The sequence below is a fragment of the Pomacea canaliculata genome, linkage group LG12, assembly GCF_003073045.1.
Source record: "Pomacea canaliculata isolate SZHN2017 linkage group LG12, ASM307304v1, whole genome shotgun sequence".
Taxonomy (NCBI): domain Eukaryota; kingdom Metazoa; phylum Mollusca; class Gastropoda; order Architaenioglossa; family Ampullariidae; genus Pomacea; species Pomacea canaliculata.
Window position 1 is genome coordinate 5,220,345 of NC_037601.1, and position 27,719 is coordinate 5,248,063.

General features: G+C 38.3%; 3 protein-coding genes across 3 annotated transcripts; 1 reads left to right on the forward strand and 2 right to left on the reverse strand.

The window, feature by feature from the left end:
- Positions 1 to 192: 192 nt before the first annotated feature.
- LOC112577294 (DNA-directed RNA polymerase II subunit RPB3-like) lies at positions 193 to 7,880 on the reverse strand. Its single transcript, XM_025260346.1, has 8 exons — positions 7,717 to 7,880; positions 6,629 to 6,678; positions 2,477 to 2,598; positions 2,011 to 2,139; positions 1,730 to 1,778; positions 1,031 to 1,199; positions 733 to 776; positions 193 to 517 (listed from the first exon to the last, which is right to left on the reverse strand). The coding sequence occupies exons 1-8, from the start codon at positions 7,800 to 7,802 to the stop codon at positions 336 to 338; spliced, it is 831 nt and encodes a 276-aa protein (XP_025116131.1). The 5' UTR covers positions 7,803 to 7,880; the 3' UTR covers positions 193 to 335.
- A 192-nt stretch (positions 7,881 to 8,072) lies between these two features.
- LOC112576732 (regulation of nuclear pre-mRNA domain-containing protein 1B-like) lies at positions 8,073 to 17,682 on the forward strand. Its single transcript, XM_025259403.1, has 7 exons — positions 8,073 to 8,246; positions 12,760 to 12,889; positions 13,540 to 13,646; positions 13,779 to 13,936; positions 14,199 to 14,325; positions 14,802 to 14,977; positions 15,515 to 17,682. The coding sequence occupies exons 1-7, from the start codon at positions 8,096 to 8,098 to the stop codon at positions 15,665 to 15,667; spliced, it is 1,002 nt and encodes a 333-aa protein (XP_025115188.1). The 5' UTR covers positions 8,073 to 8,095; the 3' UTR covers positions 15,668 to 17,682.
- Positions 17,683 to 19,643: 1,961 nt separating this feature from the next.
- On the reverse strand, positions 19,644 to 26,598 carry LOC112576731 (dnaJ homolog subfamily A member 2-like). Its single transcript, XM_025259402.1, has 10 exons — positions 26,443 to 26,598; positions 24,326 to 24,385; positions 24,115 to 24,217; positions 23,831 to 23,954; positions 23,651 to 23,731; positions 23,102 to 23,235; positions 22,700 to 22,842; positions 22,084 to 22,282; positions 21,642 to 21,769; positions 19,644 to 21,248 (listed from the first exon to the last, which is right to left on the reverse strand). Exons 1-10 carry the CDS (start codon positions 26,509 to 26,511, stop codon positions 21,060 to 21,062), a joined length of 1,230 nt encoding a protein of 409 aa, XP_025115187.1. The 5' UTR covers positions 26,512 to 26,598; the 3' UTR covers positions 19,644 to 21,059.
- Positions 26,599 to 27,719: the final 1,121 nt, after the last annotated feature.

Here is a 27,719-nt window from a genome sequence, read left to right on the forward strand (position 1 = left end):
AGTGACAATACATTCCTAACATTGCAGTGGAAATGATTGCATTTGTTTCATCTCAATAACATTTAAAGGCAAGTTCTATGCTAAAGATTAAATTCGTTGATCATTAATATCAAAAATATTTTTGATATGTTTTTCATTCAAACTTTAATGTATTCTTCACCTGCAACAAACATCCTAACATAAAGAAAAAGGAAAATCTTTCAAATTTATTGTTCATCAATTAAACTGCCATCAAAGGTCAATATGAAACTGTGGTAAATGGTGTTCACTGTCTTTTTGTCCTTGCTGACATGTAAAGAATACACATACAGTTTAGACCATAACGGATCATGAAATCAACTAATAGTGAGAACATCATTTTGAATCTCAATGCTGAGATTTGTTTGCAGATCACTCAATTTCTTTTTCAAGACACTAAGTGCTGAGAATATAATACTTTCAGGTTTAAGAGATCCACAAGATTCAATGTTGAAGAAAAATTTGTTTGGTTTCCCATTAGGATCATACGGCGCCTCATCTGCAACATACACCAAAAAGGGGTGGTTTTTTTTTTTGTTAATTATGCATAATGACACTGTCAAACAGACAAAAAATATTTTTTCGAGTGGTCCTTTATCTAAAATCAAAAACAACATAATCTTTACATTTTCCCATCTGTAACCAGAGGAATTTGTAACCCAAAACTTTCAAAGTAAAATAAATCTATAAGTGCCAAGATGTCTGTTAACATACATTGATCACTTTCCGGATCAAGCTCAGAGAATTCACTTCTTGGCCTGCAAAAAAAATAACATTAGACTTATTTAATGACATAAAAAATGCAGTTTTGCTTCAGAAAGTCTATAAAAAGTGCAAATCATACACCATTTTATATCTGTAGTAAAAATCTACTATTATATTAGAAATCACCACTCAAGGAAATTATACATTTTGTAATAATCAAAGTTTTAAAGTATCAACGGCATAAAGCTAAATTCCTACAAATCAAACTTTTCTTGCAAAGTCTAATTAATACACAACTGGCACTCACCACTCCTCTGGTTTGGGATATGTGGTGTGTCGAAAAGCATTGTCTGGATCATACTCAAATGGGACACCAGTTGTTGGATTCCATTTAGCATGCTCTTTAGCAAAACCTTTCCTGGCAAAAGCTCGAATTTTCAGCTCTTGACCTTTTCTCAATTTGCATATAAGGATATCTGTGCATGACAATTAAAAAACAGCAAGTGAATTTCCTTTGAATGTCAAAATACACTTACACCTAAATAAAGATGAAAAAAAGTTTATAAAAAGCGGGGAGGTGAGAATCCAAAAGCAAGGCATAACTGCTTCTTTATGTGAGTTCTGCATGTCATCTTGAATTCAGATCAGGTGCCACCACTTTTTGTTTAGACTGTTCCTGTACTCAAGCATTATCCTCAACAAAGTCCTCAGTATCTTCTGCTCAAAGCAGTAGAAAAAGGAAGTAGGGAGAAGTTCACACCACCAACTAAAATAAAATAATCCCAAAGTGGCAGTCAACTGTAACTGAGACTCACTATGTCTTAAGGCACAGAATATAAAAGACCCCAACCCTTACTTTCTGCCAATCCTTCACTCAGACTGCACTTACTAACCACATGCATGCAGAATTCATCTCTTACCACCAAACTATTAAAAAGCTTAGGACATGGCACCCATTTGAAAGACGATACATGTCAGCATATAAATTACACTACAATGTTCTTACCATCTGCATCTTCATATTCACTGGCTTCTTGGTGCCTTCGTGATGTAACCTGTTGTTGAACATCAGAATTTACTCACTGGATTAAAGGCTAAAATGGCATCTTTTACTATAGACCATCCCCGAAGATAATAGCATAAAATTACATACCCTTCTTTGAATGTATACTACACAATGTAAACATTTTATAACAAGAGTGTTAGCTCCTCCACACAAAACTACTATTTCCAATTCCTACATTATAACCAAACCTGATGAAGTGCAAACATAAAAAGAATAATTACTGGAATGACTTTGGGATTACTTGAGATGAGGTCTGCACTTGTGACATGACGGGTCTGGTCATCTGAGCATCTCACATCAAGTGTGAACTCAACTGAACACTCTGCACAGAACTCCTCACAAGTGCAATCCTAGAACAAAAACATGTTCAAACAATTTGCTACATTACCTGTAATGTACATAAATGATGAAAAGTGATTTTATATAGAAAGTAATATCATATGCAAGATGATTATATTGATCCTTCAAAAGTTAAATACAGCTTAAATGCCAAGACTTTTATTAACAATGAAAAGCACCAACAGTTTTCAAAGAATAATAGACATATTCTATATACTGAATGACTTGCTAAAGTGATTTTTAAAGCTTAAATGCTTTAAATGTTACTAATAAATCACAGATTAATTTTTCTCAGCAGGGAAGTACACATGTTTTCCATAAACACAAACATGAAAAATATCTCCATACTCTTGCATACTGCATTTTGTCAACAACTTCATCACTTGTCAATGGGATAAGTCCAAGTCGATGAGAAATAAACTCATCAAACAGCACAGAAGAGTTTGCTTCAAACTGTACCCAGTCAATAGCTGCACAATAAGGAATACTTGGAATGTTAAACCAATTCAAAGAAAATAACATCAATGTGAGGGATAATTGTTAAGTGTCAGTAATATACCAAACAGTTTGTTTGCAATGCCGACTCAAATCGCCATATAAAATAAGGATTAACTGAATCAGTCTATCTATCTATTCCTCTTCGTGCATCAGGTTGCACATAAGGCCTCAACCAGAGTCCGCCACCGATGTCGATCGGCTGAAACCCGCTCTAGGTGACCCCATGTCCAGCCCTTTCCCTTCATCTCCCTTTCCACTGTTCTTCTCCAAGTTTCCTTTGGGCGGCCTCGTTTTCTTCGGCCGTCTGGAGTCCATCGTAGGGCGACTCTGGAAAGGTCTGCTGTCTGCTGGCGGAGCACATGTCCAATCCATCGCCAACGCCTTCGTTGAACCTGCGTGGTGATGGACTCGGTTTCAGTTCTTCGGTGGAGTTCTTCGTTGGTGATGGTGTTTGGCCAAAAGATGTTAAGTATGCGCCTGAGGCATCTGTTTTGGAAGACGTCAAGCTTGTTACTGATGGTTTTGGTCATCTTCCAAGATTCTGATCCGTAAAGGAGGGTGCTGATCACATTTGACTTGAAGATTCTCAGCTTGATCTTCTGGCTGATGTTTTTTGCCTTCCATGTGCTCCTGAGTGAGGCGAAGGCCTGGCTGGCTTTCGCCAGTCGGGCTCGAATCTCCACCTCCGCATCCCCGGTGTTTGACATTTTGGACCCAAGATAGGTGAAACTGTCAACTTCCTCAATCTCTTCTCCATTTAGTTTGATGCTGTCTTGGATTCTGGCGTTCACTCTCATACTTTTCGTTTTCTTTGTGCTGACCTTCAAGCCAAGGTTTCCAGCTGTTTCTGAGAAGGCCTTTGTTTTTTCCTGCATGTCTTGGTGGCGGTGTGACAGCAGGGCAATGTCATCAGCAAAGTCTAAGTCTTCTAGCGCTGTTGTTGCTGTCATAGTCATGGTCCATCTGATCCCTCTCCTCTCACTGTCGGTGGAAGTCTTCATGATCCAGTCCATGGCCAGGATGAAGAGGAACGGCGACAGAATGCAGCCCTGCTTCACCCCGGTACCGACGTTGAAGGGGTCTGTGAGCTCCGTGTCACAGACAACCTGGGATTTGAAATCGCTGTACAGCATTGCAATGACCTGAACAAGTTTTGCAGGGACTCCGTAATGTCTCAGGATCTTCCATAAGGACTCGCGGTGGATGCTGTCAAAAGCCTTCTCCAGGTCGATGAAATTGATGTACAGCGGTGTGTTCCATTCGTTGCTCTGCTCCAGAATCTGTCGCAGAATGAAGATGTGTTCAGAGCAGGATCGCCCAGGGCGAAATCCTGCTTGCTGTGGTCGGAGGTCTTTCTCAAGAGTTGCCGTCAGTCTTGACAAAACAATCTTGCTGAAGACCTTGCTGGTGAGGGAAAGAAGTGTTATGCCCCTCCAATTATTGCAGTCTCCAAGATCTCCTTTCTTGGGTAACTTGAAGATGAGCCCTGTCTTCCACGCAACAGGGACCTGCCCTGATTCCCAAATTTGCCTGAAGATTTCAGTCAGCTTGGGAGCTGTCACATTTATATCTGCTTTCAACATCTCTGCTGTTATTCCATCTGCCCCTGGTGCTTTGCCGCTCTTCATTGTCTTGACTGCTGCTGTCACTTCTTCCAGGCTTGGTGGGTCTGTGCAGATGTCAAGGTCTATAGCTGCTGGCTGGATGTCTGCAAGCTGAGGGGGATCTGGTCTGTTCAGAACCGACTCAAAATGTTCCCTCCAGCGCTGTAGTTTTCCTGCCTCTCCCTCTATAACATTACCGCTCATGTCTTTCACTGGAACATCACTGTTCTTAAACCTGTTGTTTAGCTGTTTGTTTATCTTGTACAGTGTCTTCAGGTCATTTTTACTTGCTGCATTTTCTGCTTCATCTGCCAGTTTCTCTATATGGTCTCTTTTGTTGGTTCTTGCCATTCTCTTTACCTCTTTGTTTAGTTTTGTATACCTTTGTCTGAGTTGTTCCTTCAGGCGTTCAGATCTGGTGCTGTTGATTCTTTGTTTGGCTGACTTTCTCTCTTCTATCTTCTTCCATGTCTCTTCTCTGATCCACTGTTCTTTCTTTTTCCGTTGGAAGCCCAGTATTTTCTCTCCTGATTCCTGTAAGACTCGATTGAAGTCGTCTAAGGTCATCTCTTGTTGGTCTCCTAGTGCCTGGAACCTGTTCTTTACTTCCATAGCAAAGGCCCTTTCGGTGGCTGGACTTTTCAGTTTGCCAGAGTCCACTCTCTGCTGACGTGCCTGTTTTCCTCGTGATCGACGCAGCTTCAGAGAAACTGTGGCTATCACAAGAGTGTGGTCACTGGCAATGTCTGCTCCTCTGTAGGCTCTAACATCTTGAAGTGAGCTCCTCCATTTTCGGTTGATGATGACATGGTCTATCTGGTTCTTTGTGATCCCATCTGGTGATGTCCATGTTGCCTTGTGGATGTCTTTGTGTGGGAAGAGTGTGCCTCCAATCAGTAGGTTGTTTTCTTCACAAAAGTCTGCCAGTCTCTCTCCGTTGTCATTGATGGTTCCGATTCCATGTTTGCCCATGACATGCTCCCTGTAGGTGTTGTCACTTCCCACCTTGGCATTGAGATCACCGATGATGAGCAACATGTCATGGGCTGGAACGCTTTCTGAGGCTGCCTGGAGCTGATCGTAAAAAGCATCCTTGTCTTCTGCCTCAGAGTCATTTGTTGGTGCATAGCAGGCTAGCACTGTCAGCTTGGTGTACTTTGAATGGAATCTTGCTCTCAAAAGCCTGGGTCCATAAGGCTTCCATTCCAGCAGTGCCTTTTCCGTTTTCTTGTTGAGGAGTAGAGCTACTCCTTCAGAGTGCTGAGCGTCTGATCTTCCTGAGAACAAGATGGTATGTCCTGACGCTAGTCTCCTCTTTCCCGTGCCGGTCCATCTGACCTCACTGACTCCCAGGATGTCCAAGTTGTAGTTGTCAAACTCCTTAACTAATTGGAGCATCCTGCCAGTCTGGTACAAGGTCTGGACGTTCCAGCACCCCACCCTCAACTTTTGCCTCGGCTTCAGTAAATCCGCTGTCGGGGCGCCAGCTCCCTTTCGGGTTTGGCTGTCGTCCATCATTAGTCCAGTCTCCTGGTGTGCTTCATTACCTTCGCCATCTGTGACGAGTTCTCTGGTTTTAGTTTCTGTAACATGATTTTTTTTTACATGGTGGGGTTGTTAGCCCTACCACAACCTATTTTACCTCTAGGTGAGGTGTCCACCTTAGTCGCCTCTTACGACATGCCTGGCTGGATGGCAGGGACCCTATTCTTACAATGCTTGCTAGGCAAGCATACCCCGGGGTCCCACAGGGGAACTGAATCAGTAGAGCAGCAAAATTTTTCATTTCCATTTGCATGACAATAATTGTAACAATAATAGAAAAATGTAATCTCTATCATTAATCACTTTGCATTTCTCATAAAGCATATGCTAAAAAAGTATCATGTAGTTGTTTAGAACTCTAAACAGCTATTACAGCTAGACTTGTTTGTCAGCCCTTTATAATTATTATTTTGCAAAATTATTAGTTTTGTATTTAATAAGAGTGAATAGCAGATAATCAAATTTTTATTCTAATTATGCACATTTTTATAATTATTATTCCAAACACCCTTTACCATATCACAAAATCATTATTTGTTCAATTTTAATAAGTATATATAGCACAGGATCAAATTTTTATCCAAGTGCTCAGGCAAACAGAAGAATATAAAGACATATGTGAACAAGAATCAGGAAATATAAGAAACAGGACTTACATAGCATTTATGCATTATAAATGGTGCTAATTAATTCAGTCTTTAATTTAAATGTTTAATAGCCTATATTATTTAAATATGTGAACTTTCCAAACTGCAAAAAACACACACACACACTGACATAGAGTTGTCATTAACTGCACATTTCTCTTAAGTACCAAATAAATGAGAGTTGCATAAAATGTCTCATTACACACCTATTGTAGGGACTTCTGCAATGCATACTCTTCGTACAGCATTTGCAACACTGAAATGATCAACAAATAAATAGTACAAGTTTTTTTCATCGACTCAGCTTATTGAAACGGTGACTATTGATACTGTATGAGCTATCACCGTAGCTTTAAGTGCATGCCTAATGAACTTAACTTGCTTTCCTATAATAACAATAATAATAAATGCAAAATTTGTAAAGCGTGTACTCACACTCCTAAAGAGTATGCTCTTAACGAAACATAGCATAAGAGGAACAGGAAAACAAACAAATAACATATAAGCTATGAAAGAATAAATAAATGAAGAATAAAATCAAATACAGAAAAACACAAAGAGCAACCAAATAACAAGAACAATAGCTGAGAGTAACATGATATTACAAAAGGAAAGTGTGTGAAAAACTACTAGCATTATGGGAAAGGTTGTTAGGAGTAATGTTTACTGAAGAGGTGCATTTTCAGTGCACGTTTAAAGGATTCAATAGTAGGTAGGTGGCTGATATGGAAAGGGAGAGAGTTCCATTGTTTTGCTGCACAATAACTAGAAATCCTGTGGCCATATGTTGCTATTTTGGTGACAGGTAGAGTAAGAAGACGACGTGCGGAGTTGTCTAGCTGGGACGTAAGGGAAGAGCAGTTCAGAGAAATAATCAGTGCAGGTGCCAGCAAAGAAATTAAAACACAGTACGGACAGTTTGTACTGGATGCGAGAACGGATGGGAAACCAGTCTAGAAAACGAATGAGAGGGGTGGCGTGGTCCCGCTTCCTAGCTCTAACCACCAGACGTGCAGCAGAGTTCGGTACTTTCTGTAATTTGTGAAAGAAGGTATTGCAAGGAGTTGCAGTAATCAAGTCTGGATAAGCAATTGGTTGCATATTACATTACAAAACTAGTACACTGAAACTATGCATAACAATATCACATCACTTCAAAAGTACCAAGATCACTGCATCTTAAGCAAGTCTTTATCCCCATCAGTTATATACCTTTAGACCTCCTCAGAGCAATACCAACATTAATGGACAGAACGCATTTTATATAACACATAAGAAGCAACTGCAGACTTACCTAAGATCTGTATCTTCAATAATATACTTTATATTTTCTTCTGTAAGCTCAGTAATAGTTACAGTAGGCTGATTTGCATACGGCATTTTACCAGTGTAGGTTTTGAAAAATGTAAATAAAGTGCGATGTGTACAAGTTCGCGTTCTTCTGCCGGAAGTAAGGGGATCACCTCTTAATCGGAAATCAGTTTTGTGATACAAAATGGTTATGTTTGTAATTTAAACTCTTAAATTAAGTTTTATATATCATAACATAATTTTCAACTGTAAAATGCTTAGATATGGGAATAACAATAGAATTTATAAACTATTTTCCTTTCGTTGCATCAAGCGCCTAATTTTTTTTTAAGGGAGAAATCATTAATCTAACACAACACAAAATGTCTTCGTTTTCGGATCCAAACCTTGTGAAAAAGCTGGGAGAATTGAACAATACACAGCAAAGCATCCAGACTTTGTCATTGTGGTTGATTCATCACCGAAAGCATGCTCCATCAATCGTTAAAATATGGCACCGTGAACTGATCAAAGGTGAGTGCATCGGCTGTTTTGGGTTTCTATGCCAACTTTGCGATGCATCTTTCTACAGCGGGCACACAAGCATTGCAATTTAATTGTAATCACTTTATCATAAAAACACAATAGATGTATTGACAGATTAATGACCAGTATAAAGACTGGTAAAAATTCCAAATTTAGGGAGTTTGTAACTGAGCCGCTACGTTCCAGTTGTTTTTTTTTTTTTTTACATGCCAGTGTAATCAGCATAGCATGGTAGTTCTTGTTTAATTCTATACTTTTTCACCAGTATTAATTGTATAGTGATAATGAGAAATTTTCTTCACATTGTAAGAAAATATAACTACTCAGCTTCAACATTATTATTCAAAATAAGCACTATATCATTAAACACATGTTTATTAACATTAGTGAAGTTATCCAGTTGCACAAAAATCTGGATCTTCGGGATTAAGAAGTTGCTGGAAAAGTTTCCCTACTTTCAAAAGAGGGTTTTTGTTTGTTTGATTGTTGGAAATGTCTAAAGGGAACAAGACTAAAAGTTTGTTGGTAAGAGCTGGGAAATATGCATCTGTGATATCTAATTAAAACATTTTTTTTCAAGGTTGTTCTTGCCATATTTGACTAGGCTTTCTCCAGTACAAGAGTGGAACCTTTTATTATTGACCAGTGTTGTTTGTCATTTCCAGTGGCCCACATTCAGTGCCATTTACAGATTAATAAAGTTATACAGTGCTGTAGTAACATTCACTTAAGGTCTGTAGCCGGACTGACCCTCGCCAAAGGCTAACACCGCACGACCCTACATTAGCACCTAATCAGTCTGTTCCTCTTTGGTGTTCCAGGGAAGAGGATGGAAGTTCCCAAGGAGAATTTTCCACTAAAAATTCTAGCTCTCTGGTACATCGGGTGCGTTGTCTAGTCTCTACCTCACGTTGTGTTCTTTTTTCCTATCCACCCACTACGCATCCGCACTCAGCCGACCTTGGAGTCCACAAAAGACCCTGCTTTACTTGCTCAGACTAAAGTGTCTTTTCTATCGGTGCATCAGTTCCCATGATCTTCAGGTGTGTTCTCTCTGCTGTTGGGTCACGACTACACGGACAACATCAATCTCACTCGCACTAGTGATACACATTCATCTCATTCACACGACGAGGACACATGTACAACACACTAGCATTTGTTCAGACTAACGCTCACACTGATAAATAGGTTCAAAGACATATATTTAATTGCATAATTTACACATACAACTACTATATCTATTCTAATCTACCTAGCCTACCAAAACCTAGCACCTAACTCCCTGGGGTGGGGAAAGAGGTGGTTGAGTGAGGTGAGCCGCTTCTCAGCGGACTAAAACACCTTGCAGCAAAATGGTACTTCTCGCTCGCTCAGGACCCAATGTTTTACTGCTTTTCCAAGTAGGAACGGTTCCCATGCCGGGAAAACAGGTGCAAGCGCTTTTCCCCACCATTAAAGGCAGGCTCAAAGTGCTTTACTAAAAAGAAAAACTCACAAAGATAATAATAATGAATGCTGGTCTGAAAAACAGTAATGTTCAGTGTTCTTATCATTATTTACGCTTGCTCCCTTCCTGCCAGCACCAGAATTTGAAGTTGATCTTCACAAAGCAAGGATTGGTAAAAGCAGTGTCTTGAATTTCAAATGTAGACCAGTAAAAGAAAGATTTATCGAAATACTGAATTGGAAGTTTTAGGGCAAAAAAGTTGAGAACAGAGCACAGTCCTGGCACTGAAGAAGCAAAGGAGACAGCAGGCCAGTGACACACAGGGAACAAGATGGAGGATAAAACAAACACATCTTATCACCAGATGGCATTGCTGAAACACATACATCCAGAATTTAATCTACAAAACATGTAGCAATATACGTGGTCTGCAAATGTAAATGAGTACCTTTGAAAACCTCTAACTACTCATTGATAGAAGACAACAGCAAGAAAGCCAATCTCTGCTCCAGATTGGCTACCTGTGCTTGCTATATTTTGTCTCTATTTCATTGTTTGTTGAATGTCTTGTCAGTGACAATTTTGCTTTCTATCACCAAATTTGTTAATAACAGTCTATCAGGCAGCTTATTTCCACTCCTCTCCAGAATCTTAGAAAAAATGTTTCTCAAACACTTCAATGATCACTCTTTGCTTGCCTCTCAGCAATCAGCCAAATGTCCATCACACATCACTGAGACTGCAGTGCAAAGTTATACATTTCATCTTGCTAGATCTTGATCATGGAGATCTGTCTGTTTTGACTCTGCTTGATGTCAGTCAAGTTTTGACCACACCATAGTTGCACCATAGAGGCATTACGGAGTCCCTGCAAAACTTGTTCAGGTCATTGCAATGCTGTACAGCGATTTCAAATCCCAGGTTGTCTGTGACACAGAGCTCACAGACCCCTTCAACGTCAGTACTGGGGTGAAGCAGGGCTGCATTCTGTCCCCGTTCCTCTTCATCCTGGCCATGGACTGGATCATGAAGACTTCCACCGACAGCGAGAGGAGAGGGATCAGATGGACCATGACTATGACAGCAACAACAGCACTGGAAGACTTGGACTTTGCTGATGACATTGCCCTGCTGTCACACCGCCACCAAGACATGCAGGAAAAAACAAAGGCCTTCTCAGAAACAGCTGGAAACCTTGGCTTGAAGGTCAGCACAAAAAAGACTAACAGTATGAGAGTGAACGCCAGAGTCCAAGACAGCATCAAACTAAATGGAGAAGAGATTGAGGAAGTTGACAGTTTCACCTATCTTGGGTCCAAAATGTCAAACACCGGGGATGCGGAGGTGGAGATTCGAGCCCGACTGGCGAAAGCCAGTCAGGCCTTTGCCTCACTCAGGAGCACATGGAAGGCAAAAAACATCAGCCAGAAGATCAAGCTGAGAATCTTCAAGTCAAATGTGATCAGCACCCTCCTTTAGGGATCAGAATCTTGGAAGATGACCAAAACCATCAGTAACAAGCTTGACGTCTTCCAAAACAGATGCCTCAGGCGCATACTTAACATCTTTTGGCCAAACACCATCACCAACGAAGAACTCCACCGAAGAAGTGAAACCGAGTCCATCACCACGCAGGTTCAACGAAGGCGTTGGCGATGGATTGGACATGTGCTCCGCCAGCAGACAGCAGACCTTCCCAGAGTCGCCCTACGATGGACTCCAGACGGCCGAAGAAAACGAGGCCGCCCAAAGGAAACTTGGAGAAGAACAGTGGAAAGGGAGATGAAAGGAAAGGGCTGGACATGGGGTCACCTAGAACGTGTTTCAGCCGATCGACATCGGTGGCGGACTCTGGTTGAGGCCTTATGTGCAACCTGATGCACAAAGAGGGATAGATAGATAGATAGATAGTTGCGATTTCCTCAGTTGCCACTAGTCTCTGCTCTGGAACCATTCTTTGCTTGTCTGGTCGCTATGTGATTAGTCGAACTCAGTTTTTATCAGCAATGTTTTATCTGATCCATCTGTTCTTTCTTTTAAAAGGATCTGTTTCTTCAACTAGTCCTACTCATCGTGTGTACCTAATCACTCTGTTTCCTTCTTGACACTCATATCATTTTTTCCAGTCATTTACTGATGACACACAGCTTTGTACCTTATGACATAACTTTGACATTAACAACTATCAATAGACTGGAATGGTGTATCACAGACGTGAAGTCTTGAATAATCAGCAGCAAACTGAAATCAGATGACATGCCTCCACCATATCATTCATCTGTGTCATTTGGCTTATGCAGCTGTGCCTTCATCCTGTACCTTGATGTTTAAGCAACAAAGATACTGGTTTCTTCTGGTTCTTTCCTCTGCTTTCTGTCTGTCCATGCCACATGATTGACAAACTACAGAGTGCTCAAAACTGGATAGCATACCTTTTTTCGCAAGTCCAGAAAGTCTTATCACATCACATCTCTTCTCTTCATTATCCACTGGCTGCCTGTTCAAGCCCAAGTTGATGACAAGCTAGCTGTGATATGACATAACTTTATCTGTGGTTCCTCACCTCCATGTGCCACTTCCTCTGTTATATTCATTGTTTACTCTCCATCGAGGCACCTTTATTTCTCAGCAAACCACATTACTCTCCATCGAGACACCTTTATTTCTCAGCAAACCACATTATCTTACACCTGCCAAAAATTTCACCGTTTAGCGAACAATCCTTCTCTTACACTGTATGTAACTATGGAACTTGCTGGGACTAGCCTCTATTAGTTTTCTCAAATCATCTAAAGAGTTTATAGGCAGTCCTTATTATATGGGACATCCTAAATGTTTGTATCTCCTGACCCAAACGTTGTAAACCATTTTTACACTCTTTTTTTCTTCAGCGTACAGCATCACCAAAGATGTTTGTATATTGCAAGCTGCCTCCATTGCTCAATTGCACAAATTGAACAGTACTATATAAATATAATTCTGATGTAAACCACAATGCTGGTATTGCTTGCTGAAGTTCACATTTTTTTTTTTTTTTTTTTTTTGTTTCAGCACGACCGAGCAAGAAGTTGACATTTATTTACCTTGCCAATGATGTCATTCAAAACAGCAAAAAGAAGGGACCAGAGTTTGCCAAAAACTTTGAAACTGTCTTACCAGATGCTTTCACTAATGCCTCAAGGTATAAGTAGTAATAAATTGTTAGCATAAAAAATCAAATTATGAAAAGAAGAGAAATGTGACTAAATTTAGCTAAGCCACATGACAGAAATCAATTTTGAGAAAAAGATGGGTGTTTTTTAATCCTTTTTGGAACAAAGGGCTGCTTGCTATCTTAGGATCAACACTGTCAAGCAGTTATTGAACACATTTTGATGTATACCACCAAAAGCAACAGTGATAAAAAGAGGTGTCCTTCAAAAAGTCATTGGCTACTGTCCACCCAACTTTTCATCAGTACACCAGATTGTTCAGTGGTGTGTAAGAGCCTAATGATGACTCCATCTTATTTCACCCAGCCATTGTTGTTTAAACTTCATCCCCCCCCCCCTCCAATGAGGCAGGCATTTAAGACCTTGTAAGCTGGGACTTATTTTACAACACTGTTCCCTAAACACTGATATTAGCAGATAACTTTACATGTTAGTTTTGTATCTTTTCTCCTATTTTGTGTCCAGATTAGCATCTGGAAAGATAAAACATTTTGCTCATTAATTGATTGTATGTTTCTAGGTGTGTAAGAGGTCTCAGAAGTCCAAGCATATGAGATAAATATGAACGATATCTTGCTATTCCAGTACCATTATTTTATTTTCTTGTTACCTTGTCTAGGGGTTCAGAGGAGAAGACAAAGCAGTCTCTAGAGAGAGTGCTAAGTATCTGGCAAGAGCGTGGTGTCTACGACAAGCATTTTATCCAGAAGCTGAGACATTCATTAGGTAAATGGGAAACAGTTTTCTATCCATTATTTGTAATATGTAGCATAAAATAGTACGTTAAACTGAATGTTTTTGTGACATTCTTTGTACTCAAATAAAAATAAATTGATAAAACTGTTTATTATGTTTCAGATGGAAAACCAGATGTGCCTAAAGTTGAAAAATTTGAAGAAAAACCTATTTTGTCTGAAAAACCAGGCAAGAAGAGTAAAAGACAGATAGAGCCAGAATTATCTTTGCTTGAGGAGGTGGAATCCATGCAAGCACATATAAATGCTGAAGCTGTTGATGTAAGTCATTCTGTTAAAGTACTTTCATATTTACAGTGCCCTAGTTAGTAGTAAAAGGGGTGTTGTGTGATTTTTATTTGCTTTTATTTATAGTATAACTTGCATTTTGTTGATCTTGCTTTTTATTTCTGTCAGAAAATTAGCAAATAAAATCTCACCTTTTTTCCAATCCTTAAGCTTATCAAATATATATAGAAGAAAAATTGTGTAAAACTTCACTGTCGCTATTGAGTTTTCAGATGTTTCAATCCGTTTCCTACAGACAGAAGAACTGGTTAAGCGTCTCTCTGATCTTGAGCACTCAGCGTCTTGTGATGCAATTGTGCGTGAAAAAATTGCTGCCCTTCCCCCAGAAGTGTCTGATATCGGCCACGTAGACAAAATTCAAGGTAAATATTTTCATGTTGCTCATTGAGCATTTTGAAATATTAGATAATGTCATTGAAAAGTCTGATGATTGCAGCTCTTGCTGTCAATCTTGCCTGACTACCCAAAACAGCTTCGGAAACTAGCAGTTATTTAGGCTCTAGAGTTGGAACTATAAAATGTTAAACAAAGAACATGTACTGATGTTTACTGTGCCTTTAAAGAGCTTGAAATGAGATAAAACCTTTAGTTAAAACTGACTGACAGTTTAAGTAATATCTTTGTACGCAAATAAAATTGGGGTACCATACAAAATTTGAGAAAGCTCATGATTACTTCTGTATTTATATTCTAGTATATACTTTTATTACTTTTCATCATATTTTCGTAGGTGGGTAGCAGTAAAAGAAAGAGAACAGACTTATCATAGCTGAAAATGATTTATGTGTCTTGAAAGAATTAACATTAGGGAAAAATATGCTATCATGCATGTGTGCAGACAGAAAAGCAGCAGAGCATTTATCACGCCAGGTCGATGAGGCATGCGTTTTACTGGCAGAATACAATACACGGCTTTCAGCAGAGCTTGAAGAGCGGCGGAAAGTGGCATTGATGCTGAGGGGTTTTATAAACCAGGTCAAAGGTCAGATGCAAGATACAGAGAAACAGTTACTGGTATGATATTAAACACTGTTTTGTAGGTTGATTTTTTTTTTCGAGGGGAAAGAATGTTATTTTGGCCACTTTAGTCATTTCTTTCTACACTCGGCACAGTGTATGTGTACGTGCATGCATGTTGAAGAAGGGATGTATGTGTACAAAAAGAAAAATTGACTCTAAGAACAGAAAAAATGTTTTTAGAAAATTAGAACATTAGAATATCAAGTAACTTATTAGATGCTGATGGTCACTGTACTTGCATAAATTCTACCAGAACAGTTATCCACATTTACACACTGTATGCATTGCTGTCATAAAGTATTTCCATTGCAGCAGTATTTTTCATACTTTATGAATATGACATGGACAATAAAGTATTATGATCATTATTGAAATTGTTAATTTTTTATTTTTGAATTATCCACATATTATTTGTGCTCATTTCATCATTTGATGCCATCTTTTTTTTTTTCTCTTTTTTTTTAATATTGGACACTGTTATCTATAAATTTAGAAAAAGTCTGGTAAAATTTTAATATTTTCCCCCACCAGGACTACAGGTCAAAACTTGCTCGAGTATCTACTGTGAGGCAAGAGCTAATGTCTCACATACAGAATCTACCTGACCTTACCAAACTACCTGATGTGACAGGGGGGCTAGCACCACTTCCTTCAGCTGGTGACCTCTTCTCCTATTCCACGTAGATAGCATGGTGATTATATGAGTTTATGAGTGGAACAAGTACAAGCCAAGAACTATCTCAGATACTAGATGCCATAAGAAGTGATTATTATGGAAGTTTTTGTGCTTGTGTCACTGTCTAGAAGACTGCTATTTGAGAGCTGTAAGCTGGATGGAGTGTGATATCAGATGCAAATTCAGTCTTATAACTTCCACAAAATTGTTGTGCTTGCTTTTATGTTTTTATAGATAAGGTCTTGAAGATTCTCACATTTCCTCTCAGGCATAATTTTCTTTTGTGTGTATGTTTTCAAGTGTTTACTATTCTGTTAAAAGCTATTCTGACCCTAGTCCAATAGATGTATAAAACAAACACGCCTTTTTAATCAGATGGTGATTTTGGTCTTCGGGTAACATGTTTCTAAAACCTATTTTTGTATAAGTTTGTGGATGACTTAGTTTTTCATGCTATATTTTAAGGAATGGCTAATTCATGTTTTTCTCTAGACCTTGTAAACATAAACAACATTAAGCTGTATTCACAAGTATGGTCACTGCCAAAAATATATATACTTTTGAATACATCACAGTTATGCATTTTGAATAACCTTGTTAGATTACAAAAATCTGTACAGATTGTTCATCAAAATGCAATCTTTCTTCTTCGGTTTAAAGTTAAAAAAAATCTTCACATTATGCATTAGTAAATTTTAAGTGGTAAATTGGTAATAATTATGTGTAGTACACATAACTAGAGCAGACAGGAACTCTCAAGTCTCAGAATAAGTAGCATCTTGACATTGAATTGTCATGTGCAGGAAAAACAAGCAGAAACTTGTTTCCTAATCATTTTTAGCTTTGGAGAATATATGCACATTGAAAGTGTCCCACATAACATAAAATACCTGTTTTACACTAATCCTGAAATCATTTTGGTTTGCCAGCGAATTACTTGGTTATTTAATTAAATGCATTTAAAAGGCATGGAGCAAACAAAAAGTTTATCCTCTATTTCTCTCATTTACCTTCTCTATTCCTTGCTGTCTAGACGGAAGTTTTTATACTGTCAAGTTACTAAATGATTCTCAGTCCATGCAAACTCACAATTTTGTATATATGTGTGTGTGTGCATAGGTGCATGTCAGAGACAGTGGATGGGTTGTATTCATGAGTCTTTGTACATTTCTTTTAATCATTAGTTGATATTGGACAATGAAGGAATTTTCTCCCTTCCACCCAGTAAAACAAAAAAACTGGCAAGAATTATAAATAACTAGATGGATTTGAGATTTCACACCTAATTTTTTTTTTTTTCACTTTAGAAAGTTAAACATTTGACAGTTTGCCGTAAATTTCAGACTATAAGCCACAGTTTTTTTCCCCACCTTTAAACCCTGCAGTTTAAACAGTGATGCAGCTTGAGTATCTTTCAGATTCTGATTAATTTTTCTATGAGCTCCATGTTAAAGTGTCAACTGTTAACGTTGTTACAGTGTTAACTATGCATTTTAATTGAAGCATTCAGATCAGTTGCACCCTCATCATGCCAAAAACAAGACTAAATGCCTACAATGCAGCTTTTAAGTTGTATTTATTTATGGAAAAAAGCAGGATTTTTTTATTATTATTTATTGAGTGTAGCTTGTATACAGGTGCACTTAATAGACCAAAATTTACGGTAATGCAGTTTGCTTCTCTGCCCACCTAGTTTCTTGCCTGGGGTCGGGTATCTGTCATTTTGTGAAAATGAAGAGTACAAGAAAATGGGTTTTCAGAAAAAAATTTCTTTCATTATAGATGCTTTGGGATAGTTATGTTTTAGCACTAACCACCAGTATCATTTTGACATAAACTTTGATTCATGCATGCACTTTGCATCCATGCATGTGTGCAGACTGGTGTGAGAGATTTTTGTGTGCATGCGTTGTATTGTATTGTTTTGTGTTAACAGTCCTGTCACTTAAAAATTACTCGAAAATATATATAAATGCAAAAATAATTATGTTGATCACCATAAAGAGAATTCACACCTTATCAAGTGAACAACTTGCTTTCCATTACTGATTGTTGTGAGTTTGCTTGGGTGTGTTTATAATGCAGTTAATCAGAAAAGTTAGAAAGTTACAATGTTGGAAGCACTGAACATAAAAAAGGTGCTGGACTAAGAAATAAAAACAAGTGACGTGCTGTCCATTTTAAATAGGAGTCAATGCAGTAGAGCAGAAAGGAATGCAAAGAGTCTTATAGATGTGCTCTTCCCCCAACAGCTGAACATCAGTGAAATACAAAGATTCCTTCCTGCTTGTCTGAACCTTGGTTACCACACATGTATTGTTAGACAGCATGAGGAAGTTATTCCGGAGAGGTGCAAACTTTCACCTTTATGGGATGATTTGTTCTATGGTGCTCCCTATACCTTTTGCAGCTGGATACAGTGCTAAGGCAAATAATAACACTCTTCATTCTTTGAATAATTTTGTCTGTTTTTCTGCTGATGCCATTTATTCCAAACCTCTTCACGATTATTTATACACAGCAGTTGGTCTTTCAATATGACTTTGTTCATTTCTTCTGTACAGGCAAAGACTATGGGAAAATCCCATAACCAACAAAAGAAATTTCCTAATACAAGTTTTATATTTATATAGCAGTACAACAATTACTGTTGCTAAATGTCTGTATGTCACAAGTGAGAAACAAAAAGCATAAATGTTATTTAAAAACTGTACATGTATTTGATTTACAGCAATTATTCAGAAACAACAGTATCAAAATATGTTGGGATGGTCAAATTATTTGTACATATAAATAATGCTAAAATTATAATATCAGTTTTGTATCAGCACATTTCTGAGAAACATGAGCTAGCTACTCTGTCACAATATAATATTCTCATGCCTAAATAACAAAAGAGGAAGGATATGGGTGAGAGTCAACAGTATGCTGTGACCACACAAACTTGTATTTAATATACAGATTTGTGGTGACCATGATTCTTACTAGTCATGTTGGTAACCTTAGCAACCATTTTTCCCTCTCCCCTTATTATTTAACACCGGCTTACAAAGACAACAGCAAGTGAAGCATGAATGCTGTACTATCATACAGCTGGTGATCCTCAAATACAAAATGGATTTAACTGGCGTCTTAAGGGAGATAACCACTGGTAGCCAGAACGCCTATACCTACATTCTACACAAGTGAACTGAAATCTATCAAGTTCTCCCTGCCTTAGACTCCAAGAAATAATCTGATCAGAATGTAAATATCTTCAATGACCCCACAAAACATGTAAATGCTTCAATTTCTTGAAGTTAGCTCAAATGCTTTTCAGCGGGGGTCCTAATCAATCCAGCATGAAAGATCTTGAATAAAAACTATATTGATTTGATGCAATTTTAACCCATACTGCCATAAGTCAACATTTTACCATTTTCTTTCTTTAAGATTAACTCCTTTAACTCAAACCAATTGTCACATTATTTTATCAAGCATTTACAACCACTATTAAAGTGACAACACAGCAACCACCTGTTTCATTTCTTCAGCAGTCTGCAATCTCCACCCAGTCATCACAAGTACCCACAGTGTATTTTGCACTAGACATTTCTTAAAATTATAAATATTGACAAATCCGTACATACTGTTTTAAAGGAAAAGCTTGCATTGGTGAGAGTAACAAAAACAATACAATGCTGGTGCTGCACAAGATTATGGGTAGCATAAAGACTCCATTTGTATATTTTAAAATAAATATTTTACAAACTCAGCACCACCTTTTCCACACATATCTGGCACTCAAGAGTTCCTGATCAACCTCCCATTCAAAACAAACTCCAAGCAGCCAAGTCTATTTGGAAAAAACAAATCTCAAATTCAAACCATTAGTAAACTAGAGATTGGCAGGATGTACTAGCAGGTGCCAACAAAGCAAAACCACTCAGAACCAAGTGAAAACTTAAGCAGAAACTTTACAAGCAAAATCAAAACAAGAAACTGACCATCAAGATCTGCTTTTAATTAAATCACTGTAAAATGAATGACAATTTGCATGGTTTATATCTTCATGAATCGTTAATAAGGATCAAGCAGTAAAAGCAGCACAAAAAATATAGCAGATGATGTGGACAATGGGACAACCTCGTGATGCTCACATCATACATGGGGCTACTTTCTTCTGATGAATGGTAACAGGACAAACATTTTGACACAGTGAAACCTGTCTCCAGCAGAAAAGTGAATGTCATTCCTACTGAATTGGATGAAACTTACAAATGTCAAGCAGCATTACCTGATGCATCATACAAAGTATTGTACTGCAAAGTCTACAAAAACAAGTTGCCAGCATTTGTAAAGTATGCTTCCCTGTGAACTGAGGAAAAAGCGCAAGTGCAATCAATAGGAATTTCTGAGAGTAAAAGCTTTACTATTAACTTCTAACAAATAAATGACATGAAGAACTATCAAGGGATCACTTCCTCGACTATGGCCAAGATACTTTACATCCCCTTTCCTCCCCTAATAAAGGACTCTGATATTTAAAATCTGTATAATTATACTGGGGAAAATAATAAAGACAAAACACAAGCCAAATATTTGTGTCTGAAATTAGGCATCTAAAGATATCTTAACAGATCTTTCCCCAAAACATGTTAGCTAGAAATGATCTTGGGAAAGAAACAACAGCAAAAATACCTGCTAGCAATCTTAAAGGACAAAGTTTATTGACCAAGAAAATGAAATGAGGAGAGGGGCCTGCATATTGTGAGTGGTGAGGCTTGGCTCTGAGCCTGCTTAAAGTGATGGATCCACATTGCTAGGCGTGGATGCTTGGTACTTGATACCAATATACATTCCAAACACCCATAACAAGTCACTCAAAAACCATTCACTTTTACATTTCTTTCATGACAAGCACCTCGGTATTTAAAATAGCAGATCCTGAGTGACAAATTTAAAGTGGGAAATGTGTGAGCATGCATGCACAGATGCTTGCATGTGCTGACTATACACATTAGAGCTTTGCTTAGAAAAATATCTGTTCCAAGCTCATGTAATGTGGGCACTTTCTTCGTCATCCTAGAAACTTTTATTCTTCTGTTGAATCTTCAAAAATTCCATAATAGCTTTCCTTGATCTAATTTTCTCCCATACTAATGTCCTATACATAAAGAGACCAAACAAAGACAAAAAAAAAAAAAAAAACTCAAAAATTTCTCCTGCTGCCTCAAAAATCATGAAAGAAGTTTTTATGAATCTTGGCCAAGGTTTACTAATTCTTCTTTTTCACACTACAAACCCTGGAATTTTTTTTAATGAAAATATATAGATCAGTTCAAAACAAAAAATTAGAAGCCTGTTGTAGACAGGTTTCATCGCGAACACTTAAATGCTGATGATGCTATTTTAAAACTGCTACTGGTGAGCGCACTGCACTCGGGGGCCTGCTCCACTGCCATCATCTTCGTCTTCATGGTATGCCTCAAATGGACGTCCTCCTGTAGCAGACCGAGTCTCCTCATAATCCACTAGATTCACCTCCTCTACATGCTCTCCCTCAGGAATCTCCACAACTGGACGGTCCGGCAGAATAGTCTCCAGAGTCTGGACACAGATTGTAAAGGTTAATAAACTCTGCAAATAAGCTGTTATGCATTTTTTAGTTGAGAGAGTAGAGAGTAGAGTTACAGGGGGAAAAAAAGTTCAGTTACTCATACTTCTCTACTTAGAGAATTGAGAAAGGTTATTTGTTTACTGTCTGGAAAATCTCCCTGGCCACCCAAAAGTAAATGACACCTGCTCTTCCTAAGATCATTAAATGTAAGAAAAATTTGGGCTCTTCGGCAAGCTATACTTCAGATACGGTGAACCATTTACAGTTCACTATCTATTCCCACTAAGCTAACGGTATCTTTATTCTCACTTTAAGCAAAACTTAGCTTACTCTGCTGTAACTACGTGCTTCTATAACGTTAACCCATTTGTCACAATACCAACCTTAAGGTGTGCTTCATCTACAAAATTGTTGGGAGGAAAAGCGACCTCAAATTTGATGTAAAGGTTACCCCTTTCAAAGGGGTTTCTGTATATTGGCATGCCTTCTCCCAGGACTGTCTTCATCATGCCTGCAATTAAACCATACAGCAATTGTTACTAACAGAAAATTTCATGTAGTGAAAGAACAAGACACTGTGGACTTATTAAACCCCTGGCAAACAGCTGCTTTATAATAACAAGATCTCTGTGACTTTTTTCAATTGTAAAACTAAACTTGTTGTCTACAAAATGGCAGACCAAGAGAAAGCTCTGATACACTGATGTGTGGGACTGAAAAAGGCGGAAGAACATCTATTGACTTGCAGACTTGAACTCTTCCTCAGCTTGTAGGATGGTCTAAGGTGTACATTTAAGTCAGGAAAACAGCACATGATCTATTTACCTGGATGAACCACTTCACCAGGAGGGTTGGAAACCACAAGGTCACGACCATCAAGGTGCTTGATAACGAACTGGAAGCCACAAAGGGCCTCAGCCAGACCAATGGAGTGGGTCATGTACAGGTCATTATGGCTGCGTGTAAACAGGTCATGTTCTTTTTGCTGTAGTACTATTATGACATCACCAGGCTCCATGTCAGGCTGCAATGGAAGGTCACATGTATTAGACAACAAGTGCACAACCCATAGGTAGAACACAAAATACATCTTCCTCCATGCCAGGCGTTGGGGGTTTTTCTCTGGTTTCTTCACCCTCCCTCCCAGTGCGAAATCACCTCAAGGTTGAAGCACTTTTCCTGCTAAATAAACCAACCAACCCCCCCACCCATGCTGGGCCCAATATAATGTAAAATCCTACAGCATGAACAAGTAACATTTATACAATAAACACTGTACCAAACAGAGCAACCAGCAATCAAGCTACCTTAAGATAATAAGACTATATTAAAGCAAAAAAAGATAGAGACATTCTCTTTCTGCCCAAATCCTCAGTTACATGTATAATTTGATTATGAGTAAGATCTATCTAGGATATTCACATTTTTCCTGCAAACTTACTAACTGATCTCCCTCGCCACGAAAAGGTATCTTCTGTTCATTTGTCATCCCTTTGTCCACATGTACTTCCAAGATTTTGGTTTCACTGACAGTCTTTTTCCCCTTGCATTCCTTGCACCTGTCTTTCTCATTGATAGTCTCACCTGTACACACAAAAAAACTTGACTATTAAGACTGTTGCCACTCATACTAGCTCCTGACCGATGAAGTATTCATGGTGTAGTATGTAATGTGCAGGTCTCTATCACAAAGATGCTCTTTGTGCACGGAGACAAACTGGATAAACCAAACTCGCATTGTGCAAAATGACTGGTGGATTTGACACCAGCTAATAAATAATGAGATATACGTTGAGTGCAATATCACACTTTTCTGCAGCCATCCAGTACTCTAACAGCCTACCCTCTCCATGGCAGTCAGGACATATAGACTGCATCTGCTGCACCATACCAGGTCCCAGCTGTCGTAGAGTGACTTTTACACCTCTGCCATTGCAGACCCGACATCTTACAGTTGCTCCTGGCCTACCGCCAGCTCTGTTTTGGAAAAATACCAAATGGCTGTATTATATACATCAGAAACTACCTTTCCACTATTTTGTTTTGCCTACATTTCTTGGAGTTATGCATTAGTCTTTTGAAACTTATTTTTTGCAATGAATTTCTAAAAACTGAAGCTTTGTATTCTTTGCATGGTTATTTCAAAATCTGCAAAAAGTTACATTTAAATCTATTTTTATTTTTAATGAATTGAAAGTCAAATTATTTCACTGTTAGAAGAAAAAATATGGTGGTCTAACTAAGTACCACAGTCACTGAAGTTTAACAAGGTTTTTTTTTAATTTTATATCCATCAAAAAGCTTTTTTATTTCATCAATAATGTAATGATACGGTAATTTATATATTTAACATTCTAAGGAAAAAATGCTGTCAAATATTTAGTTTCCTTACCCACTACATTTTTTGCAGATCACAGTTTTGCTCAGCTGAAGTTTCGAGGTTTTGCCATTGTATAAATCTTCCAAAGATACCCTGCAAAATATATATGGAGAAACATAAATAAAATTATGATATTACCAATACTTTACTACGGTATGTAAAATTTCAACCACGACTAGCTTTTCTACTTACCGTAAAGGATGAAAGGTGTCCTCTCCTCTTCGTCTACGATTGCGCCCACTGCCACCCATTCCAGGAAAACCAAAAAAGCCTCCAAATATATCCTCAAACATGCTAGCCCCGCCGAAACCCCCACCTGCACATTTTGAACAGATATTTAAAAAATTATTATACATACCACAATAAAGATTCTAGACATTACCTGACCTGTGAATCTGGAAAGCTACTGAATAATCCTTGCACAGAAACAAAACACACAAATCTCAAAACAAGTATAAAATGTTCTCAGAGCATACCATGGCTGCCTCCTTCTTTTATTCCTTCCAGACCATATCGGTCATAGAGATCTTTTTTTTCTGGGTCGGATAACACTTCATAAGCATAGCTTATCTCTTTAAACTGCAACAATAAAAAGTAGCACATATACATTATGATACATCAACACGTATTCCCATAATACAAAATAACCTCAAAATATAAAACAAGACCAAAAAAAGTGCCCTTTACCTTTTCTCCTGCTGCTGGATTCTTGTCTGGATGAAATTCCTTGGCAAGCTTTCGATAGGCCTTAAAATAAGAACCACAAAAGTATTAATTTCTTTGGTACATAAAAAGCACAGAGAAAAATATCATTCTGTTTGGATCTATTGGCTGGATTCTATCCCACCATATTTCACTCACTTCAGCATCAACAATGAGCTGCAGTGAATAAACTGATGTTATGATCACACATTTGCAGTTGAGGTAATCGCTGGACCAAGGGCTGGGGAATGTCCAGCCCATGGGCCATATAAAACCTGTGAAATCCTTTGGTTTGGCCCAGCCAAGGCAGCAGCAGCGGGACTTGAAAGTCAATAAATCTAGGAGGATTTATCCCCAAGCAACAAATTACAGTCAATCATAACAATGATGTTAATTTTTAAGCACAAGCAAGAAACATACATTATGGGAGAGGCAGGATAAACAGTACACGACAGGACAAGCATATGCTTCTGCCTTAAAGGAAAGTCAATGTCAGGCAGGCTGGAAGTGTACATGTTACAAAAGTGTTAACACATTATGATAAAATTATGGATTGACCAAATATAGGAGGCTAATTTTTCAGTGGATAATTTTGTATGTCCCTTGAATGATGTTATAAATATCCAATAAACAAATAAACTGCAAACAGGAAAACATATGGAGGGGATTGTAGAAAATGTATTTTCTACTTTTAGCAAAACTTAGTTCGAGTTTAGACCACCAACCGTGAAATGGTGGATTTGCCAACCCTCTGGCTAATGACCGAGCAGGATGCTCAAGGCAGGGCCCATAAAAACATGGCAGCTGGGTAAAATAGTTTTAGTACCTGCGAACTTCCCTGAATCAGTCCAAGATCAAAGAGTGACCAGGGATACCCACGTGTAAAAAGAGACAACAGCCTTGGACTACCAGAGAATCATCACTTTCCTAATCTGCGCGATAGAGACTGGAAGTCCGCCTCGAGGAGATGTAAGGAAGTTGTTTGCTGGACTTAGTATATGTATAGTTGGAAGTTTACGGCAGCGCAAAGTTAAAATTATAGTACCGAGGTAAGTAAAGAAATGAACTGTGAACACTGAACTGAATATTGGATTACGAACTGTAAACATTTATGAGACGAGCGAAATCGAGGAGAGATAAGTTTTAAAATTACGTTCGGGCCTAAATGTAAACTATTTCTGAATATATTCACGGTTTTATTACATTCTTTTGTTGCATATAAATATAGATCTATTTGGTTAATGTAATGAGTGTTGCAATTAGGTGTGGTCGAATGCTTGTCAAAAGAGTTATCCATTGCACAACAGAGCACTCCACCGTTACAACTGGCTAGCACACCCAACCTTTACAGGGATGCAGATTGAGCACTTTATCTTAATAACAAATAATTAAGTATTAAAAGAATTTTTTTATAAAGATGTAATATTACATTACAAAAGGATCTGACGTTGTATATCATGGCAGATTTTAAAAGGAGTATATTAATGGTGCTCTCAACAATTCATCATGCCAGAAAAATGTGGGGTAGTGGTGTGATCAATGTATCTGTTTAGAAATTACAAGTACTGTTTGATGATGACAGACGAAGAATACTGTCAAATACGGAAAGAGTTTGGCTTATGACGAAGCAACTTCCGCTATCGAATGAATAGAATTTGGGGACATGTCGCTTATGACACCAGTGAAACTGTTAAGTTTAAGATTTTACAGCTACGTCTAGTGTTCACAATAATTAAAAAACTATTACCCAACAGTCTAAGATTAATAGTATAGGTCAATTATAGGTGAAACACTGGCTGAATGAGGTTTATGCATCAGCATAACGAAAATATACCAAGGATTTCACACAAAATCTATCACACGGTTACTTCATCAATAGAGGTAAGCTAAAATGGTAAAACTGATACAACAAGAAGTTCTAAATTCTTTCCAAATAATTCTGATCCTAACTTCGATCAAAATTTCGGTTCAAGTTTCCTTTTGTCCAGCACTCTAATCGAGTGAAAGATTAATCGTGTATCAAAACTAGGAACGTTAGCTCCATATATTATATTTTACAATCATTCTATATCAATACAATAAGTTGTAATATTAAGTATTACCTTTTTGATTTCACCGTCAGAAGCCCCTCTGTTAACGCCTAGTAAATCGTATAATTTAGTGTCGGCCATCTTACACGAGGTTGTTCTGGATGTCTTATGACGTCAGCCTCAAGGGTTCGCAGCGCCAGGAGTTGCAAAGAGTTACCTCGCTTGTTTGCGGTCAATGCGCGAGCCACCCTTTTATATGAGCAAGGTGGACTGCTGTCTGTCTGCCGATACCAACTATTGTGAACTTCTCCACTGTCTCGGTGAGCCTAAAGAAAGAATGTTAGTAAACCGGAAGCATTGCACAAACATGCCTCGTTTTAGTAGTTAATCTGAAATGTGAAGAAAGAGGAATCTTTGTAGTCTCATGCCTCGTTTTAGTAGTTGACTGGAAAAAAAAAATCATCTGCCAGCAGTCTAGTAATAAAAGTTCCTGATGAGAGTGCGCAATTTACAGTTCAGAAAAAACCACGATTGCCACACAATCAATATTTGTCGCTCTAAGCACTGAAGTGTTAAAACCAAGGTACTTTTTTCCCCAAAATAGTGAACGAAAAAAATCCTCACCACACAAATGATAAGATTTCAGTTTGTCATATCTTCTTATCGACTTATGTGAGGTAGAAATGTTTTATGCGTCATGAGATGAATGCTAAAGACGATCGATCAGTCCACAGAACGAATCAGGAAAGGACAATTCATTGGCACGAAAGAATTAATAGATATTATAAAAGTTACAACAGAAAATAAGCAGCACCCAAACTTTTCAAGATTCGTGAAGCCATATTTGGCATAAAAAAAAAACTTCTATCTACATCAGGGGTGGGCAATTAATTTTCCCAAGGGGCCGCATGAGAAATTGGGATGGTTTTAGAGGGCCGGACTAATATAGTTAACTCAGTTTTACCCAATACTGTATATATATATACAGGCGGGCGGGCCAGCGGGCGGGCCGGTCAGAGACAGGAGCCGGGCCGGCCTTTGCCCAGGTCTGATCTACATGAAGCTCGATCTAGCCTATGTCTAGTTTGTTCCGCAGCGGCTTATCATATTTGTTTTACCCTTTAAAGGATTTAACCGGTGGCTCTAAACTTTTTTTTTTAACTGCGAGGTAGAGCAAATTTCAGAGAGTACTGAATGAGAACAACACAGAGATAAAAAAAAAAAAAAATCCGAGAGCGTCATCGCGGTTGACAACACACTACTGCAGTGTCCATCTCCCTTCACCTGGACTCGATAATCTCTTCCCCAATACCCTGACTGTTCGAGCGCACCTTTCAAACTATAGGTTC

Bases quoted from the DNA above. Each gene is read 5' to 3' on its own strand.
- LOC112577294 (XM_025260346.1), bottom strand. From the start codon at position 7,802: ATGCCGTATGCAAATCAGCCTACTGTAACTATTACTGAGCTTACAGAA. The intron at 2,599-6,628 runs GTGTGTAATGAG...CTTATTGTGCAG, and splicing joins TGCAGAAGTCCCTACAATAG to CTATTGACTGGGTACAGTTT. The intron at 777-1,030 runs GTGAGTGCCAGT...TTTTTTTTGCAG, and splicing joins TATCCCAAACCAGAGGAGTG to GCCAAGAAGTGAATTCTCTG.
- LOC112576732 (XM_025259403.1), top strand. From the start codon at position 8,096: ATGTCTTCGTTTTCGGATCCAAACCTTGTGAAAAAGCTGGGAGAATTG. The intron at 12,890-13,539 runs GTATAAGTAGTA...TACCTTGTCTAG, and splicing joins GCTTTCACTAATGCCTCAAG to GGGTTCAGAGGAGAAGACAA. The intron at 14,978-15,514 runs GTATGATATTAA...TTCCCCCACCAG, and splicing joins ATACAGAGAAACAGTTACTG to GACTACAGGTCAAAACTTGC.
- LOC112576731 (XM_025259402.1), bottom strand. From the start codon at position 26,511: ATGGCCGACACTAAATTATACGATTTACTAGGCGTTAACAGAGGGGCT. The intron at 23,955-24,114 runs GTATGCTCTGAG...CAAAATGTGCAG, and splicing joins AAAAGAAGGAGGCAGCCATG to GTGGGGGTTTCGGCGGGGCT. The intron at 22,283-22,699 runs GTAAGTTTGCAG...CTTCCATTGCAG, and splicing joins GTGGCGAGGGAGATCAGTTA to CCTGACATGGAGCCTGGTGA.